General features: G+C 43.6%; 1 protein-coding gene across 1 annotated transcript in view; it reads left to right on the top strand.

Annotated features, from left to right (window-relative positions):
* The window catches only part of Cpe (carboxypeptidase E), a 111,941-nt gene that overhangs the window by 68,697 nt on the left and 28,360 nt on the right, over positions 1 to 14,884 (top strand). Inside the window, exons 2-3 of the mRNA NM_013128.2 lie at positions 12,030 to 12,226; positions 13,859 to 14,026. Of these exons, the coding sequence (NP_037260.2) occupies positions 12,030 to 12,226; positions 13,859 to 14,026 (365 nt within the window). The remainder of the gene's footprint in view (positions 1 to 12,029; positions 12,227 to 13,858; positions 14,027 to 14,884) is intronic.

The raw sequence follows: 14,884 nt of genomic DNA on the forward strand, positions 1-14,884 counted from the left end.
CTGCTTCTCCTCGGACACCAACAATAAGGTGTTTTGTGTTAACAGTTTAAGCACTTATTCTAAGGCCACTTATGTGCTTATGACATGTATCTTATGAATGTCAGTGAGGAGGCCATTAGTTCTTTTCCCATCATGAGAATAGTCTTGCTGGTAAGGAGAGGAGGAGGCATTTTGGACACCTGATGGGACTGTAAATATATAGTAAAACCAAATCTTAACAGGTTATGTTACTCCTGAGGGAGAGTCTCAAGAGAAAAACCAGTTCCACAATTCTGAGCCAAAGTTAAAGCAAGCAGTAGTTAAACACTGACCAGGATGGGCTCTGCTCAGCTCCACTCCCTGGAATCCCAGTGAGATGCCGGGAGTCACTTGTCGTAGGGGTTTCTTAAGGGCAAATCCACAGGGCTATCATAAAAATATGATGGAAAACCATGTAGCTTTGTTATTTTCTAAGAACTGTAACTCCGCACACTGCTGGAAGTTACCTGGTCCTTGAGCAGGTGGGGCTTACAGGTTGACTTTGGCTCCTGTGGTTAGACTAGAACATTTCCTGTGATTTCTTGTAGCTAATGTTTTGCCAAAGGAGTGCAGAGTGTGGTGAAGGAGAGACTGCTGGGTTAACTAGCTTAGTCAAAACAACAACAGCAAAATATTTTGTAATCCCATCCCTTTCCCCTCCATTGAATTGATACCACAGTGCTTTTAAATACATGCCTATACGAATACAACAGAAATCAAAATCAGGACTCCTAACTTTCCCAGTGTAATAGTTTAATCTTGTAAAGTGTTGGAGATCAAGTTCAGCGCCTGTGCCCAGTTGGCAAGAGCTCTTCCATTCAACCGCAGCCCCAGCCTGACGAACATGAGATGGATGGAGGCATGGAAAGCCCAGGGAAGAGTCTAGTCTGATTATACTTCTCACATGTTTGAAACTTCTCAGACTCCTTAGGCTTCAATTTCATTTGGTGGGGAACCATTAGAAGAATCAGAGGCTATTTATCCCCAGGTATTGCTCAGCATGTGTTGTGGTAGACTGAAGTACTTGGTTTGTGAGAGCCTATTTGAGTTTTCAGTGAAATGACCTAGCCTTGGTAATTACAAGTTGGCAAGGGGTGGAAGCATTTACACACTACAAATAGGCAATGTTACACACTAGGGTGTAACCTGCACACCACTGTGTACGGACATGCACTGACTCTGCAGTGTCTTCTGTGACGACACCAAACGACTTCATTTGAGAAGACCCGGGCCATTTCAGACAACGTTTGAAACTCCGCTTCTTCTATGAGCTTTGAAAGAAGAGAAGATCTTCCTTGTTTGGGTCAGTCCCTTTTTTTCAATGAGGATCTAACTAATTCATATATAAAAGAGTTATAAAGTAATGCCAATAGCTAATACATAACTAATATTTTCAAAAATGGGGCTGGAGAGATAGCTCAGCGGTTATAGGGAATACTGACCCGGGTTCACTTCTCTGCACCCACACATAGTGTGCAGCTCAGAACCACCTATAACTTCAGTTCCAGGAGATCCAATGTCTTCTTCTGGCCTTCAAGGGCACTTGCATTTATACTTGCATATCCATCCTCACAGGCTCAAAACTCCATAAGCACACAAATGAAAATAATGTCCGAGTTTGGAGTCTGCAGATGGGCTGGATCCCCAGGTGGAGCAGTCTCTGGATGGCCCTTCCTTCAGCTCTGCTCTACTCATTGTCCCTGCATTTCCTTTAAATAGGACCAATTCTGGGTTGAAATTTTGAGATGGGGTAGGTGGCCTCATCCCTCAACTGCGGGCCTTGCCTATCCACTGATATGGTCTCTTCAGGTTCTCTCTCCCCTTTGTTGGGTATTTTGGCTAATGCCCTCCCCAGTGAGTCCTGGGAACCTCTTGCTTCCCTGGCATCTGGAACTTTCCAGTGGCTACTCCCAGTTCCCCATCCCCCACTGCTACACAACTCCATTCAATTTCCTGACCCTCTGTACCAAACCCAGACACTATTGCTGATGCCAAGAAGCGCTTGCTGACAGGAGCCTAGTATAGCTGTCCCCTGAGAGGCTCTGCCAGTGCCTGACAAATACAGATTCAGATCCTCAAAGCCAACCACTGGACTGAGAATGGGGACTCCAATGGAGGAGTTAGGGGAAGGACTGAAGGAGCTGAAGGGGATTGCAACCCCATAGGAAGAAAAACATCAACTAACTGGACACCTCAGAGCTCCCAGGGACTAAACTACCAACCAAAGAGTGCACATGGAGGGACCCATGGCTCCAGCTGCATATGTAGCAGAAGATGCCTTATCTGACATCTATGGGAGGGGAGGCCCTTGGCCCTGTGGAGGCCCCGTGCCCCAGCAGAGGGGGATGCTAGGGTGGTGAGGTGAGAGTGGGTGGGTGAGTGGGGAAGCACCCTCATAGAGGCAGGGGGACTGGAGGGGATAGGAGAATTTGCAGAGGGGAAACCAGGAAGAGGGCAACATTTGAAATGTAAATAAATTACATTAATTAATTAATTAATTAAATTAAAAATATCAACTGAAGCTTTAAAGAAACAATCTGTATGTGATAGAAATAGTTATGCAATGTGTTCTATTTTCAGAGACCATTAAACAAAATCAGATTAAGTAAGACTGCACTTTAAGATGTTAAGTTAATTGGGTTGTTCTTTCAATATGGTTTTAAAAGCAGTAAAAAAACAAAGTAGGAGGCTATAGTGCTTTCTAGGTTTGTAATTTCTTTTTTTTTTTTGCAATGGTGTGTGTGTGTGTGTGTGTGTGTGTGTGTGTGTGTGTGTGTGTGTGTGTATTTAAAGTTTCTCTCCCTTTATTTTCCATCATTTATTGTGTAGAAGACAAACCAGTCCTTATGAGTAAACTAACTTCTTCCACTGCTTATCTGACTCTTGGCATTTTGAATTTCCTTCAGAAATATGTTCAGCATTAAAAAAAAAGCCTGCTAATGTTGTGCTGAAGCAGGAGCCAGTTATTGATGTCCTTATTGATGATTCAGTAACTAACCGGCAGGGCTTTGCTCCTGCAAAGGTGATTTATAACTGTAACAGTGCTGATTGTCAAATGAATGGAAGCAATTTGCAGCACTAATGGGCTTACACCAACCATCCTTACCACAGGAGGAGAGGGCCCATTGATGAAAGGGCCCATCTGTTCCAGTGTCCCTACCTGCAAGCAATTTGTGAGTCAGATCAGCTTAATGACTGGGAAGCTATTATAGCCTTTGTCCATTTCTTAAAGTCACTGAAGTCATTGTTCCATTGTAGTGTCCTTGAGAAATGGAATTTTGTTTATGAATATGTGCTATTCAATAGTATTATTTTTTAAAAATTATTTTACTATCCTAAAGAGAAAGAGAGAGAGAGAGAGAGAGAGAGAGAGAGAGAGAGAGAGAGTGTGTGTGTGTGTGTGTGTGTGTGTGTGTGTGTGAATGTTTGCCATGTGCTTAGAGGTGTCTATAGAGGTCAGAGATATCCAATTCTTTGGAACTGGATGTCCAGGCAGTTGTGGGTGCTGGGAACGGAAGAGCAGCATGTGCTCTGAACCACTGAGCCATCTCTCTACTCCCCTCAAAAATATTTTAACAATTCATCCATACTGAATACATACAGACTTTTTTTCTGCTTGCTACCCTGTAGGAGTACACCACAAACAGTTATTTGCATGATATTTGCTCTGTGTCAAACATTACCTGTAGTCCAGATTATGTCAAGTATGGAGGAGAAAGAGGAGAGGTTATATATAATGAGGGTCTTGAGCTTCTTCATGTTTTGCTAGCATTGGAGTGTTCTAGAACCAGCCTCCCTGTGTGACTGGGCGGTGAATGTACCTCCCGTGTGAACAGGGATTCATTTGTAATAAAATGTTGGTGAACCGATTCATCTTGGTGTATGCTTTACCTGTTTTCAGGCTAAATCACAGGAGGGTTCCATTCCTTACTATTACTCAAGCTTGTTTCTATCTCTGTGTTCTTTATTGTTCCTAAACATGTATGGTGCTCTGGTAGCTGGTATGTAGTCTCACAATTCCTCTCTCACTTTCAAATTCAGTATTTGTCTTAGGGTTTTACCTCTGTGAACAGAGACCATGACCAAGCCAACTCTTGTAAGGACAACGTTTAATTAGGGCTGGCTTACAGGTTCAGAGGTTTAGTTCATTATCATCAAGGTGGGAACATGGTAGCACCCTGGCAGGGATGGTGCAAGCAAAGTTGAGAGTTCTACATCTTCATCTGAAGGCTGCTCATGGAAGACTGGCTTCCAGGTAGCTAGGATGAGGGTCTTAAAGCCCACATCCAGAGTGACACACATACTCCAACAGGACCACACCTTCTAATAGTGCCAAGCAAACCATCGCAGTAGCTCATTTTCCGACAGTAATTTTCTCCATGTTGTGGCCCTTCAAGCTCCCTAGCCAATGCAGCACACACACAATGGTTAGTCAGCCTGTCTGGTGTTTCTATGAGGAGAAGGGCTGAAATGGTCTTCCTTCCTTCCTTCCTTCCTTCCTTCCTTCCTTCCTTCCTTCCTCCCTCCCTCCCTCCCTCCCTTCCTTCTTTCCTTCCTTCTTTCTTTCTTATAGGAAATATAGCAGATATACTGCTTTTACATCTGCCTTTAAGTTAGCTGTTTCTTAAAACTTTTTTTATAGATGAAATTTTATTTATTGTATATGAGTGTTGAGAATCAAACTTGGATCCCGAGGCTCGATAGTAAGCACCTTTACCAGATGAGATATCTCGCTAGCCCCGCTTGAATATTTCTTTTAGACTAGCCTATTGGGCTTCTAACCTCTCTGCTTTAAATCCTCTCAGATCATTTTACAGTATAAATATTCCCTGTATTTGAGAGCATTGTTAGCTTACCGACTGCTTCAAACTGTATCTGCACGTTAAGCCTAGTGGGTGTGTTTCTCGGGAGTAAAATATTAACATTTTACTTTTGTGGCAATAAACATTTCCTTAAATTGTGTTTTCTTATATATTTATTTCAAGTCATACTGATACATAGATTTAGCAAACTAAGAATAATAAGGATAGACTTAAAATCTTCTGCTGCTCTAGGTTGGGGTTTTTGAAGTAATTTCTGCCTTTTGTGGCTCTTGTCAGGTTTGGTAATATCTACCTGTTACAACCCAAGTTCTGAGGAGGCTGAGGACGATCTGAATGTTGGCCAGTCTGGCCTACTTAGCAAGACTTATCTTAAAAAAATAAAAATGAAAACAAACCTTTGTGGATTTTATTTTTAAAAGTGACTGTTCTAAACTTATTGTCTTAGTCAGGGTTTCTACTGCTTTGACAATACACTACGACCAAAAAGCAAGTTGGGGAGGAAAGAGTTTCTCTTTCACTTCCAGATCACAATCCATCAATGGAGAAAGTCAGGACAGGGACTCAAACAGAGCTGGAACCTGGAGGCAGGAGCTGGTGCAGAGGCCATGGAGGGATGCTGCTCTCTGGTCTGTTTGCTCATGGTTTGCTCAACTTGCTTTCTTATAGAACACGAAATGACCAGCCCAGGGATGGCCCCACTAATGGTCAGGCTACCCACCCCTCCCACCTCCTTGATCACTAATTAAAAAAATACCTTACAGCTGGATCTCATAGGGACATTTCCTTTGATGGCTCTAGCTTGTGTCAAGCTTGTGTACTTTTTGTGTTACTTGTATTAATGAGAATGCCAGTCTTATCAGGTAGATTAGTTATTCCATGCTACTGATGGATGACAAAAGAAACTTGATATTTTATAGAGAATTTATAGAGATCCGTATTAAATAGGATTCTCTATGTATGACGACTGCCTTAATAACCTCTTGACTGAGGACTATTGCCTTGTGATAAGAACTTCAATACTGACAGCTTAAAAAGAACTGTGTGGTAATTGATGTGGTATGGAAGGCAAGTTTTCTGAGTACCCCCTGTGCAATCTACCCGCTCCTGTGCTAATCTTCAGTTGCCAACCCTGGAACTTGGGGTTTATTATCCAGAGATGAAATGAGTCTGATAGTGAGCGAGGAAATTGTGCTTCGGAGAATTGTGGTTCGTGAGCCAGTTGCTAGGAGAGAGATAAGGGAGCCCGTGTGGGTGCGTGTGCATCATCAATTACATCCACAAGGAGTGCCGCACCTGGCAGCCTCAGCCCTGGAGAACCTGGGGTTTGCTCTTTCCTGAACACACTGTAAACAGGAAGACAGATGCCACCACCTGTCCCCCTCGAGTCCCTCAGCCCCCAAATAAACTAAAGACAGGCTGGCACTGTGAGGTCCATTCATCCCACCCAGTCTTCAACTGAGGCTCTGTTCTGGGATTAAGGGTTCTGAAAGCAGTTTCTTCAGAATCTGTTGCTTAGCCTCTACAACAAAAATAGTGATTAGAAAACTCTTGCCTGGCAAGGTTTTGTGGTGACCATGGAGATTAATCTCCTTCTTGGGAAATCAGCTGTTTGTAACTCTGCTGCCTCTACTCCCCAAAAGGAATTTCCACTAAGGCAGCAAGCTATGGAGGCTTCTAATATTCTCCATGGCACTCAGAGTTCCTTCTTTATGATGCTTCAAGTTCCCTTTGGTTTTTCACTTACTCCCTTTCACTGTGTAGGAAGATGGACTTTGGATGTTTAACTTACAACTTTCTCAAGATTTCCCTGGATTACTATTTATTGAGGTCTTTTCATATTATAGGTTCCCTGCACAGTATGGCTGACAGACTGGAGTAGACACCATTTTACCTCTAACAAAACTTGCAGGCTTAGTGTGGGAGGGGAGGGAATCTAGTCACAGTGATTAATACATAATTTCAAACTGAGGTGTTAACAATGCCAGGCCTCGTTACCCGTGTTACTTTGTGGTTATTTGTAATTAAAAATGTGAAGATAGAAAAGTATGCTCATGTTTTAATTTGAGTATTCTAGGCAACAGTACCTTGGCTGTAGTATGACTGAAAGAAAAAAAGGCCTCTCTTTTCTTGGGACTGCTGGGTTGGTCAAACCTAGGCCTAGGAGAAAATGGGTAGTTATTGATAGGTTCTTAAGAGAGTTGTAATTTCAAAAGATAACTTGGGTACAGCAAGATGTCCCAGCAGGTAAAACATTTGCTTTACAGTCTTGATGAACAGAGTTCAATCCCTGGACCCATGTGAAGGCAGAAGGAAAGAACCAGCTCCAGGATGCTCTCTGACATCCACACGTCTTCTATGTCCCTTGAACATCATACACACACAGGCATATGCACGACAATAATAATGAAAAGTTATTTCTTAACAAAAGGTTCCCTCTGGCTTTAGGTGGGGTCAGGGCTGGGGAGCAGCTTACGAGGTCCAGGAGATAGTGTGGTTTGGAATCCTGAAGCGGGGTCGTGGTGTGGCCAACGTTCCCCGATCATTGCTTCATCCCTGACAGCGTTCAAGCACACAGCTGTGTCTTCAGACCCCACATTCCTAGAGTTTAGGAATTTTTTATTTGGTGTTTTATTTGCTTCTAAGTTCCCTCTGGTCTCTTCTGCTAGGGGATTTATATGAGATCCAACAAATATTATATTTAATTATCATGACTCCATCTCCTACATCATGTTAGCCTGCTGAAAAGAATTGAGTTTTTCATATTCTGGAGCTAGCACTGTGTAATGGCTCAATTTCTCTCTGAGGTCGGGGATAACTTTCCTTATTTTGTGCTGTCACAATTACTTTTCTTTTTAAAATTTCATTATATTAGTATGTTGACAACATATATAATGACATATGTTGTCTCACGTTTACCCAAAGAATTTTTTTATCTACTCATAAGTATAATAAAAATTTTTGGGGAGAGTTGCTGTGAAAGGAATTTCTTGCACAGGCAAAACCCAGAAACAATACTGAAATATTTTTGACCAAGAAATCAAGAGTCACAAGCAAGTGTGGCATAGGGAATGGTGACACCCATAGCAGAAACAAAAAGAATGTGCACAACCCCAAAGCATTTGTGTCTAAATGCAAAAGAAACTGCCAGCTTGAAGCAGATGGGCCAATTTGGCTAAGTTACAGTCTCTTCTATTATACTTGGGAATTAGTTACAAAGGATAAATTACATTATGACTGACAAAGAATCTCACAGTGACAAGATAATATAGCGGTGATCATAAAACAGGTAGTGTTTCCCTTTTAAAACTGAAACTCAGAGAATTAATTTTAAAAGTTCAGTTTAGTCATTCTCTCTTCAAGGCATGGGGCAAGTTCACACTTTTCAGTTACGGGAAGCTGCAGACTGTGCTGGGGTTGGGGACCACAGTGCCCACCCTATCAATTTTCTCAAACAACGTGAGATAGCTTCTCACCTTTATTTGCTTGCACTGTCTTCCCTTTCTTCTTTCTCCATCTCTCCCACCCCACCTGTCTCCCCATTCTCTCATCTGTTTTCATCCTCTCCCTCTCTATATCACTCTTGTGTGTGTTTATCATCTTTCCCCATTCTCCATCTCCTTCCTCCCCTTTCTTCTTCCCCTCTAATCTCCATTCTCTCACCCCCTTCATTGACCTTGATTTCTCCTCTCTTCTCTCTTCCCTCTTATCTTTCTCCACTCTTTTATCTATTATAAGGGTCCATGATTTGCTGAAGAACGATACCCTGGACTCACATAGTATGTAAACTCAAAGAGTGTTTTAGTCTGCAGAAGTTCAGCATGCTGGGGTCTCCCACGACCAAGATTGAAAGAGACCCCCAAGTAAGTTTGCAGGCCTGATTTAAAGCACATTAGGGGATTCCTGGGTAGGTAGGTGACCTCTATGTGAATCTGTTGGGTCCATCTCTATAGTCATTCAGTTACTGGGATGTGGGGCATGGAAACTTGCTGGGGAGGGAGGGTTGAGGACTGTTACTGAGGAAGTAGCTGAGGAAGTCTGGAAGCTGCTGCAGACCCATTGTCCTTGCTTCAGGTCAGGTGGCTGGGACATTCCTTTACCTGGGAGTAAAGGCGAGAACCTGGGGTTTTTCTATTAGTAATTGACTTGCCTGGCCTTGCTTGGAGTTGTTCAGTTTTTAGGCCTAGTCTCCTTAATTGCCAATTTGAAGTCTACCATGGAATCAGCCTGGCCTTCTCATTATATTCTTTTTTCTCTCCTCTCTCCCTGCAACAGCTTCTCCTGTTCCCCAACCAGCTGTTCCACACACAGTAAGGGAAGGAATCTGGTGCAGATGTTACACACAGTAAGGGAAGGTGTCTGCTGCAGGTATTACACACAGTAAGGGAAGGTGTCTGCTGCAGGTGTTACACACACAGTAAGGGAAGGAATCTGGTGCAGGTGTTCCACACAGTAAGGGAAGGTGTCCAGTGCAGATGTTTTACACAATAAGGGGCAGAATTAAGAGTGTGCTTTCACAAAAAGACAAACTGGTATGACTGGAGGCCAGAATCAAAGGGAACATCCTTCATCCTTCTTATCCTCTTTCTTGCCCCTTGACCAGTCCCTTGCAGGTAGTTTAGGTAGAGGCTCTTCCTCAAATTCCTTAAAGGAAAACAAAGCAAGTTGGATATAATTAGCACTGTCCCACTTCCCACCTGATCCTCAGATTAAGATTAGCGTAAACTCTGGAGGAGGCGAACAAGGACACCCAAGAACAGGCTACCATTGTGAACAGCCACTATTGTCAGAGGCTCTCGAATCTCAGGCAAAGAATATTTAAGTAATACATTTGAGGGACAGAGAGAGGAGAGAAAGAGAGAGAGAGAGAGAGAGAGAGAGAGAGAGAGAGAGAGAGAGAGAGAGAGGACTGTCTCTTTAATACTCAGAGGAGCCGTCTCATGATTTTATAAGTGGGAGTATCCTGTCCACTGAAAAATTGAGGTAGATGATGCAGAAAGGAGCAGAACTCAGGAAGACCCCTTGTCTGCCATGCTCTGCAGCATCAGGAGTCCTCCCAGAATGCAACTGAGAGCAGTAGAAATAGGCGACTGCATTCCATTTCAAAGTCTTTCAGCAACACTTTCTCTCCTTGGGCTTCATTTGCGCCATCTTGATAACAGAAACAACCGTCTCTCCTTATTATTCTAGGTAATTAGTTACAAAAATTAGGTTATGTCTGACAAAGAATCTCACAGTGACAAGATAATGTAGCAGTAATCATAACACTGTTAGGAATCATGACAGCAAAGGCACAGCACTTCCTGTTTCCGGGTACAGGTATTTGCAGCCATTATTTCTTCTCTACAGGGTACAACCTCTTGTTTTCTCTGTTTTTAAGATGGCAGAGAGGATGAGAGCTGAAATGACTTACAGAGGGCCAGCCAGTAAGAACTGGTGCAGGGCTTGATCCCACACCGTTTGTCTCCTTTTAATCTTTATGGCTCAGGGGGGAAAGAGAGTATGGACTTTTAACTAGTGCAGAAGGCCAGGATTTGCATTCTTGTCTCTCAGGCTGCACAATCAAGGTCCGGTTTCTTCAGCAGTGTGGATTTCAGTCCATCCATCTAGAAAATAGAGATGGGTAACAATATTTACCTTTCAAATGTTTGCTAAGGGTAATGCAAGAAAACAAAATGCAGGGTATAACCTACAGGGGCATCCAGCGTTTTATCAGAATTAGGATGTGAGTCTGATTGGGACACCATAACAAAGACTGGACTCAGTGTAAGAAATGGTATCAGGGCCCCCAAGGCCAAATTCTCAGCACAAAGGAGACTTATTTGCCTCAGGGGGACAAAGGGCAGGGAATGAGAGACAAAGTCAGGAGACAGAGGGTGGAGGAGAAGGAGAAGGTGACAAGGGAGAGGGAGGAGGAGTATTTATTTGTCCTGGAGTAGGACAAAGGGCTGCCTCTGGATAGACAGGAGACAGGTGCGGCACATATAAAGGTAGGGGGAAGCCCCGTGCTAGGGTGGGGTGTTTAATTTTAATTGGGCTTGTTAATTAGGTGAGCCAAAGGGATCTTTTGAGTGCTGGACTTCAATACTTTGATAGCTAAACCTTAGGGGTTGGCCTCAGGAGGAGGAGGAAGTGACCAAGTAAATGGATGCTCCTAGGTGGCCAGCTTTAGGAGTGTAAATGAACAGTTTTTAGCAAGGCAGAGGAGAGGGGGAGAAGGGCAAGACCTGCCAGAGACTTGTTTGTGAGCTGGCTAGAGTCCCTTAGAGGTCACTCCTTCCATGAGTTTTGAAGAAACGAAGATGGAGGTGGAGCAGACATGGTTTGTGATCAACCCTCTCTTCTTGCCATGCCGGTGGACGCCTCCATAACGTGCTATCTTCACAGGGTCTTTCCTCAGTGAGGCGAGAGAATTCATGGTCTTGTCTTCCTCTTAGGATAACAGGTCTTACTCAGCAAGAATCTTGGGACTTACTGCAGTGAACATTAATTACTTCCACGGTGATCCTGATTCCTACGGCAGGAAGGGGCCTCAAGAACTGAGAGTGGGCACAATGTTGCAAGATGTCATCACCGGGGAGGGGGGCTGGGAGGATAGCGCTGTAGGATGTTTGGGATCCTGTTTCCTTGTTTAGAGGGAAAAGAAGCTCTTGGTTATTCACACAAAAAATTTTATATATATATATAAAATCTGTCACCTTAGCTTCTTTTCCATGAATGTGATAAAGAGCATGGCCAAAAGCAGCCTGGGGAGGGGGTGAGGTGTTTGATTTGGCTTACCCTTTCTCATTACTGTCTATCATTAAAGGATGTTAGAGCAAGAACTCAAGGCAGGAACCTGGAGGCAGGAGCTGAAGCAGAGGCCATGGTCACTTGCTGCTTACTGGCTTGCACTCCACGGCTTGCTCAGCCTGCTTTCTTGTACCGTGGAGGACCAACTTCCCAAGGGTGGCTGGCGTAGACCCCAGTGAGCTGGGCTCTCCCACATCAACCTTTCGCTGAGGAAATGTCCTACAGATTTGCCTATAGATCAATCTCATGGAAGCATTTCTCGATTAAGAGAAATGCTATGTCTATGAAAAGATATGTTTAGGTTTGTGTCAAGTTGCTAAAATATCAGCATAGCGGGAGTGTCCTCTGCCGATTTTTGTTGACATAGAAAGTCCTACCATGCGTTTTTCTGTCTTTTAGGTGAACCTGAGTTTAAATACATTGGGAACATGCATGGTAATGAGGCGGTTGGACGGGAGCTGCTCATTTTCTTGGCCCAGTACCTGTGTAACGAATACCAGAGAGGGAATGAGACAATTGTCAACCTGATCCACAGCACACGAATCCATATCATGCCCTCCTTGAACCCCGATGGCTTTGAGAAAGCAGCATCTCAGGTGAGTGCCTGGCAGGGTGGGTGGCCTGCTGTCTCCATCTTTCTGATATATTAATCCATGCGCACTTGTCTATCCATGATGCCGTGGTAGTGCTTAGGGTTCACCGAGTGTGAGGGAGACATAGTCCAGCTCGCTAGGAAGAAAAAAAGTTTAGAATACAAAGAATACAAAGAGAGTTCTTCAGCAGAAGCTCTAATGAGAAGTTTTGTAATGAGTTAATGCTTTGTGTTTTACCGAACTGTTAAATAAATGACACTTCTATATTCGTAATTGTGACTAGGCAAATTTGCCTTGAAAGCAGCCGTTCTCAACCTGTGTGTCGTGAACCCTTTGGGAATGAGCCACCCTTTCATGGGAGTTGCCTAAGACCATCGAAGAACACAGATAATAATCGAAGAACACGATTCATAGCAGTAGCAAACTTACAGTTGTGAAGTAGCAACAGAGAGGATTTTGTGGTTGAGGGGCCACCACAGCAGGAGGCACGCACTGCTTAAAGGGTCTCAGCATGGGAAGGTTGAGAACCACCGCGAGTTACACCTGCCGCTGAGTGAACTGGCGTCCTAGCGCTCTCTGCTGGACTGAAGGCAGAATGACTTGCAATTAGGTCATTATTTTACAGAAGTTTAATTGCTTTAATTGCTGGTTTTATGAAAGATCAGTAAAGACACTGCACACACACAACCCCCACTGTCACCTCCCCGCTCACTACCAAACCAAAACCAGAGCCAAACCCAAATTCTCATGTTTACAATAAAAATAATTGTATACATTTTAAGTGCGAGGCAAAAAACTAATGGCTTTTTTATTTTTGAGACAGGGTTTCGCTATGTAACCCAGGTGACTTGGAACTTGCTTTGTAGACCAGGCTGGCCTTGAACTCACAAAGATTCTCCTGCTTCTGCCTCTTGAGTGCTGACATTAAAGGTGTGCATATATAACTGTATCTGGCACTAAAGGCTTTTACAGAGAAACTATGTGGGCTTACACTGTGAACGTTATAGTTGTGTGTTCTCTTTGTTGTGTAAAATGTAAAATTTTGATGCACGTTATGTAACAAACATTATAAACACATTCATTTTTCTCATGCTGATCATTTTATTATAAAGACGTTTAGAATCTTTTCTTCAAGATTTTGAAACAGAACACACATTTTTTAAAAGAAACCTGTAAAAGGCATTGAAGTTATTAACACACAAGAAACTCATGTCCAATTCATCCTAAGTTCTTAGGATTATTTTTTCATTTGTAGATTTAAAATCAGGCTTCTGGGATTCACAGAGGCAATTTTACTTGATGCTAATTGTTGACGGTGTGATTTTTAAATAGGTCACCCATAATCATTTAGTTTGTACTGACAGTTATTGAAATTTGCTAAACATCTCTTACATATACTTACTATTAATTTAAAAATATTATTTATTAAAACTACTCTTTTCAAAGTGTAGTTTCAAACAAATATTTTAAATTGGGCCCTTTCATGAGCGTGCTGATAAAGCGGTGAGCACGGTAGTATTGGGAGGATATTGTAATAGACAATCTCAGTAATCAAATTTTGAGGGCAATGATGGGGACGTTAAGTAGGTATCGACTGTGCTAATATGCAATGGCGGCCTTTCTGTTGTCTCTTAGCCCGGTGAGCTGAAGGACTGGTTCGTGGGCCGCAGCAATGCCCAGGGAATAGATCTGAACCGGAACTTCCCAGACTTGGATAGGATCGTGTATGTTAATGAGAAAGAAGGCGGTCCCAACAACCACCTGCTGAAGAATCTGAAGAAAATTGTGGACCAAAATTCAAAGGTAGCACGTGTGCGGCTTTCCCGGGGTCTGTCCCGTAGCTGGGGAAGCATGTTCCAGCGTCATCATCACAGTGAACGACACAGGACTGCCATGAATCGCTTTTGTTGGTTTTTGTTTTCTGTTTTCGAGATAGAGTTTCTCTCTATAGCGTCGACTGTCCTGGAGCTCACTCTGTAGTCCAGGCTGGCATCGAACTCGGAGATCTACCTGCCTCTTCCCTCCTGAGCGCTGGGCTTAAGTGTGCCACCATCACCTGGCTTTGGAATGGCATAAATCTTGGGTGGGACAGTTACGTTCTACTCTCCAGGCCAAGGCTGGAGGGGCTGGAGTCTGGGACTTAGCATGCCTCTGAGGACTCCGGATAAAGTGTGGAAAAGGGAGGGGATGGGGGAAGCAGAGAACACAGTTGGGAGTCTTGGCTGGAGCAAGCCCTCCCCCACCCCAGCCCCATCTGACCACCAAGTTCTGTGGGACTCCACACTGTTGATCTTTGTCCTTTTTCCCTAAACTTTCTCCTGTAAAATTCCACATCGTCTACTGTCTTAGGGTTCTACTGCTATGAACAGTCACTATGACCAAGGCAACTCTTACAAGGACAACATCTAACTGGGGCTGGTTTACAGGTTCTGAGGTACAGTCCATCATTATCAAGGTGGGAACATGGCAGCATCCAGGCAGGCGTGGTGCAGGGGGAGCTGAGAGTTCTGCATCTTCATCTGGAGGCTGCTAGAAGACTGGCTTCCTGGCAGCTAAGATGAGGGTCTTAAATCCCACGACTACAGTGACACACCCACCCCAACAAGGCCACACCTCCAAATAGTCTGGGCCAAGCATGGTCAAACCACCATACCTACCTTT

The sequence above is a fragment of the Rattus norvegicus genome, chromosome 16 (genome assembly GCF_036323735.1).
Source record: "Rattus norvegicus strain BN/NHsdMcwi chromosome 16, GRCr8, whole genome shotgun sequence".
In the NCBI taxonomy this organism is placed as follows: domain Eukaryota; kingdom Metazoa; phylum Chordata; class Mammalia; order Rodentia; family Muridae; genus Rattus; species Rattus norvegicus.